This window comes from Branchiostoma floridae, chromosome 1, assembly GCF_000003815.2.
Source record: "Branchiostoma floridae strain S238N-H82 chromosome 1, Bfl_VNyyK, whole genome shotgun sequence".
Lineage (NCBI taxonomy): Eukaryota > Metazoa > Chordata > Leptocardii > Amphioxiformes > Branchiostomatidae > Branchiostoma > Branchiostoma floridae.
This window is the reverse complement of record NC_049979.1, coordinates 18904342-18910352: the sequence shown is the minus strand read 5'-3', so window position 1 is coordinate 18910352 and position 6011 is coordinate 18904342. Positions and strand designations below refer to the sequence as shown.

The window sequence follows — 6011 nt, the reverse complement described above, 5'->3', positions numbered from 1 at the left end:
GACAGCGTCCGACTACAATGTAAGAGAGGCCATGAGCCACTGTATGAGAAAGGCATAGCATTTACACTTGGATGGGGTAGTACAGAGCTGTGCATGCACACCAATTCAAACTCTTTGCTTTTGTCACTTGGCCTCTTGAACTCTCTAATAGTGGTACGTTTGTTTGAATAGGTCATCCCCTTAAGCTGTTTCTTGTATATGTCTCATACCATGTAGCATTTCATTGAAACAAGATCTCGTACACACAATGGCAATTACATTGGAACAAAGTGGATAGTGACTGTGTGTGAGTAAATGAAAGAGGACTTTAGGGTGGTAAGACATTGTAAGTAAAAGCCATAAGCCTCAACATGCTAAAATGTCACTACACCTTGAGGTTACATTGCTCTATTTGGTACAGATGTTTGTTAATGGACAAAACAAGACGGGCGGGCATCTAAACATTTCAAATCACAAATCACCAGATTCTGCCGTTTCTTCCCTCCTCTTTTCTGTCAATATTAATATATCTCATATCTACAATCATGCCACCCAGCCCTCCCCTGAATTTTGTGTCAAATTGACTGAACACAGGCTTTGAGCCCATTTTCAAAAGAAACCACATTTACAGTTGATGAAACATTTATCATCATTATGTTAATCATTACGTTACTTAAATGATTCAAATTTAGCCTTGGCCAGCAGGAATGCAAAACTGGCCCATTGTTGTGTACTATAATGTCTGGATTATCAACAATAGTTAGATAAACTATCACCTTTACGGTAAATCCCTTTACATTCGGTGTAATGAGTTCTATTGGTTTAGTCTGAGGAGATGCATTGTCAAAGGTAATTGGGCAGTCTTAAAGTCTGAACTAAGATCTTTATCATTCAATGGCTGCCTTCAACAGTTTTCAAGATCATTAGGCAGATAGAATAATGGAGTAACTGACATTTAAAAGGAGGGATATGGATTTCTTACATCTATTAGTCAAGCACTAATGCCAGTTGTGGCGCCGCTTTATTGAAGTTTATGAGCCATTACAAACTTGTTTTAAGTCTAGGCATGACTTGTACGTTTTTGTTGTTATGTTCAATCATAATTTGTGTGTTTACAAGTTAATCAATCATGGGCACTAGTGTATTGGCTAATACATTTGAAAATATAGTTGGGGGGAGGGAGGAAATCACTGAAAAGTAACTACTGCCTGTATTTTTCATGCAGACTTGCATCCATAGTCACTGTGATAAAGTCTAGTTACATGTCATGTAATGGGTCATAATTCATTTACATGTTTCAACATTGCTGACAGTTGTTCCCACTCACAGACTACTCACACCAAATTTTCAGATGACCTTTATTATATGAGCACCTTCCTCAGGATCGTAAAAGATATCTTAATGACCAATCACCTCAGACACCAACTACTGACGTCACATGTCATTAACATTAAGTTCCCATGCCTAAACAAGCAGCATGGCAGCTGTGCAAAAACCCTACTGATGCAAACCATTGCATAGATTTCTTTGCATCATGAACAAGAATGATTAACACAAATATCACTGAAAATACTTTAGAAGTAATTTGTCTTTGAAAGGCCACAAAACTTTGTAAAAATTACATTTATATACAGAACAATACACCTAGCAATAGAAATTTGGTGAAAATCATTAACAATGCCATTTAGACATTGTGTGTTGTGTGTGACTGATGTACATATGGTGTTATAGATACTGTAATGAATAAATGTACATCTACATGTACCTCCAAAACATGGATAACTGTATTTTGCTTGGTGACTGACATTATGGACTTTATAGACATGAAAATATAATTGTCAATACACATGCATGGGCATTGACCATTGAAATAACTACATAACGTTATTTGTTATCATTACATGGTAACATTGCAATATACCCACACCATAAATTCAGTTACATGCACCAGCAACACAATCAATATGCTCTCAATAACAGCCCATATATACACTCACACACTCACTAATTAATATAACTTTATTCATATATCACATGAATTAAAAGCAATTGTTTGACAAAGCTGAAATTTCCTTTGGAAATATTTGAGGGTCACTTTAAAACATTTTTGGATGGGTTTTGAAGTTTGATTTTTTTTTTATTGTGCAGCCAACTGCTTCATATAAGAAAATGTAGAAAACAAATGTGACAACTGTTTGAAAGATCTTCCTTGGCTACAGAGTTTATCAGAGTGATGTCCCAGGCACTACAAAATGAAGATAGATGCAGCTATTTGCATTGCAGTGAATTGTAGTTCAAATATCTAGAGATGTTTGTGACCCTCTCAAATCAACTATGTTGAATGTGTATAGGTTACAGAAGGGAATACCAGATCAATACTTAACGAATTGCTGGTAAAACACAAAATACTGTGTAAACTTGAGATACAATCCATTGAAATGTAAATCAAGAACATCAACCTGGCAGGTTTCTGCCTGGTTTCTTGACAAGAAAAGTGATCGATGTGAATGAAGATGCTTCACCTAATGCAGCAAATGCAAGTGTCACATGTTGTCAACGTTGTGGGGCATATGTGATGAAACTAGGCTGTGCTTGAGGAAAGTGGTGAAAACGGTGGGTGGGCTATATGTATATTCAAAGGTGTGGATATCAAACTTTTAATTAAACATAAATACATTGCTATACCTTCGCATCTTTTAATCATTTTGGTTTGTATGTCACAGTTTAACACTTACAATATCAACAATGTTATAGTATTATTAAGTTCTCTTCTTTATTTAACTGACAAGTTTTGAGCAGTGCTGTACAATATGTGGGTGTTGACTTTTAAATGTCATAGAAAAATTAAGTACTATACTGAAAAATGTCCCTGGTCCCGAGAATGTAGTTCACCTTATGCAGCAGCAGCATTACACATGTACCAGCCCAACCTGACTGGACATACAACATGTCTACTAGAACTATACCACAGTAATGGTTTCCATTTGTCAACTATAATTTCATGTACATGTAGGCATGTTAAACCATCAACTTTGTACAACAAACTTTTTTAAGCCTCAAACATTACAAAATGTAAATCTAAGTATGTTCATAATGTACAATTTCTTGTGTCAGTAGGTATCAAATGTTTCTATATATTGTACAACACACATAATATTTCCTCAAAATAGACCAACACTAGACTCAGTTCTCTTCTGTATTTGACTACATGCATCATTATATCACATCTCAAAACACTTTATGTGACGGTTACCATTGAATTTCCATACTACATGTATGTTATTGTTAAAAATAAAGGCACTACGTGTACAACATTTTGCTACTTCTGACTATCATAATCATCTTTTTCAGTAACACTTAAATTGGACCACACACAAAACAGACTGTCAACAAAGTAGGACACGTAACTGTTATGCACACATTAAGTTATTAACCTGTAAGAGAGTGTACCAAGGTTTGCCACTTTCCATTAGTTATGCTCCTTTACTTTTCCAATTTCCGATGTCCTATTTCTTTCTGCATATATATCAAAAGATGGCCTGTGATAATATCTATTATGACCAGTGTAAAGGAAAAAGCACCTGGACACAATTATCTCAGCTGACGCAAAAGTTAACCAAATACCACATTAGAGATGTCTCTGAAAAGCTCAACACCCAGATTTTCCAGAAGTGTTTCGGTAAGATAACGTTTCTCAACACCTAAATCCACTATACAACAGGAAAGCAATCAACCAAAATCCCCTTCTTTATCCTGCATTGAAAATCAAATGAATAGAGGCTTTTTTTTAAGTCTACCTTTCCAAGGCATTCATGTGGAGTAATCTTTGCAGCTACATCCTAGTGTTACTTGGCAAGATAACACCAATTGTTGTTACTCAACTCAAGCTACATTAGCCTGGAATTGGACCGCTTATCACCCTTTTTAATGGAGTGGTAAGTGTTTTTCATTCACCTCGTGCCTTCCTTTGTTTCTGATGGCCTTCAAAGAAATATTGTTTCAGATCTCATTCGAGATATCCCCTTTTTCAATTACGCCAGGTAAGGAGGTGTTAAACCAAATTAAGTGTACAAAACAGCCTTTAATACTTCAGCTGATAGAGGGAGCTGATCGACGACCTTTGGGTCACTAGATAGGACTCAAGGCACATACATGTAGCTACACTTTTACAGAAGACTTGCACCACCTTGTTGATCCGCTTTTTTATCATTATCAAGGAGACAGGAAAGAAAGGGATGAAGAGATTTGCTACAGAGGAGGGGAACTATATTGGTTTTCCACAATCAACAAATGGATTTAAAGTCTTCTTGATCTTACAATGACAATCAGGTGTGAACAAAATGGACCAGGTGTGCTAAGAAAATTTGTCAACCTTCATGCCATGTAATCCTGGATGAAAGAGAACAAGGATTTTTTTCTTCGTTGCAAGTGACATGATAATCAAGATTAGGTTTCTCTGTTGAGAAGGAAACAAACTTTTCATGTTGTTGAGATATCCTAACCTTATGTCAGATTAATCTAGCCCCCCAGCTCGGCTTTCCTTAGTCTGTGTAACACAAACTCCGCTGTCCAGGGCTGTAACTGGCCACTCCCCATGGGGGCCGGCGGATGTTTGGCGGGCTGCTATAAGCGAGACTTAATCAGGCTAGGCTTTCCTTTGGTGTCATGCTCTCCTGTACAATAGAAGACTTGCTCAGTTGACAATCAGTATTTTGCAAAGAAGGCTCAAAAGTTTCATGTTTATAAAATTGTAACCATTTTAACGACGTTTTAACGACCTTTCTTTTCTCTTAAGTCAACTTAAGTTATATAACAAAAGTAATGGCTTGTAAAATGTGTGTGCCATCATACTATAGTGTTTTCCAGTTATAAAAAGTGCTCCAATAGTTGCATAGACATAACCTGGTAAATACTTGTGTAGCTTAATTAAAGGCATGAAACTCAATTGAGTTTTAAACTGTTTGAAAACCGGACTGTATCTCATCAAGTAATGGTTCCTTGCAGAAAGTGTAATGCTACCCTAAATGCTGTAGTGTGACCTTGGTGCCAACTGCCAATTTTACAGTTAATATGGCTGCAACCAGTTATGTCAGCTTTTGGACATCAAGCGAGCGCACTCAAATCTGTCTTCTGTTACAGAGAAACCTTTTTTCACCTTCTGACAACCGTTCGTTAAATAGTCTTAAAACATGGCCAAAACCTACAATTACGAGGGACAGGGACAAGCCTTGATTTAGGCAAACTATTTATTTTTTAAGTTGTTGAGCACCATTGTTTCACCGTTCCAATCAGTCAACCCTGACCTGGCAATTAAGTTTGAAAATATATTTGGTAAGGCTTGGGGGCTGACGTGTCCAGTCAACCCGGCTTAAATGCAGATACCCCGGTAAGCCCTCTGGGTGAGCCCCCGCTGTGTTGGATCGTTTTACATGTACATGTTTACAACACAACACAAACAAAAGAATATGTGATGTTACAATTTTTTCTTCTTCTTTTCTTAACAAATTTTTGTAATCAACACAGCAAGAGCAGCTAATTCAAACACAATCACTAGGAGCTATCTGCAAGATCTCTACTTCCTTCCTACATGTAACAAGCTCATTAGTGCTCCAGTACATGTAACATTTGATACATTATACTTTATAGATGAACAGACATAGATCTATCAGGCACAAGTTAGTTTTCGTTAAGCAATTCAAAGGCTGCTCTCACCATTAACATCTATGGTAACACATCATAATATATATCATAAAGCTAGTTTCTGTCTCTATAACCTTTGCCCTAAGAAAGGAACAGGGTGAGGTTCAAGGGTCAGAGTTCAAATATTGAGTTTTACCAAGTAACTATTTTGTACACCTGAGATGCAGAGATGCGCATCATGCTTCCTGAGTGTCAAAGGTCAACCTGGGTGTCATAGCTTCCAACTGTCTGTCGAGGGCACTTTCTGGAATGAAGAATAAACAAAATCAAATTATACACAAAATCCAGGAAAGAAAATTTAGGAACAGATGAATGGGCAATATATATTCAGC

The 6011-nt window shown here is 36.8% G+C and overlaps 1 protein-coding gene across 2 annotated transcripts in view; it reads right to left on the bottom strand.

Annotated features, from left to right (window-relative positions):
- Positions 1 to 5458: 5458 nt before the first annotated feature.
- The window catches only part of LOC118409907 (sushi, von Willebrand factor type A, EGF and pentraxin domain-containing protein 1-like), a 19389-nt gene continuing 18836 nt past the window's right edge, over positions 5459 to 6011 (bottom strand). For both annotated transcript variants that reach the window (XM_035811287.1, XM_035811296.1), the window contains one exon: positions 5459 to 5928. In XM_035811287.1, coding sequence (XP_035667180.1) covers positions 5856 to 5928 — 73 coding nt within the window. In that variant the 3' untranslated portion in view covers positions 5459 to 5855. The remainder of the gene's footprint in view (positions 5929 to 6011) is intronic.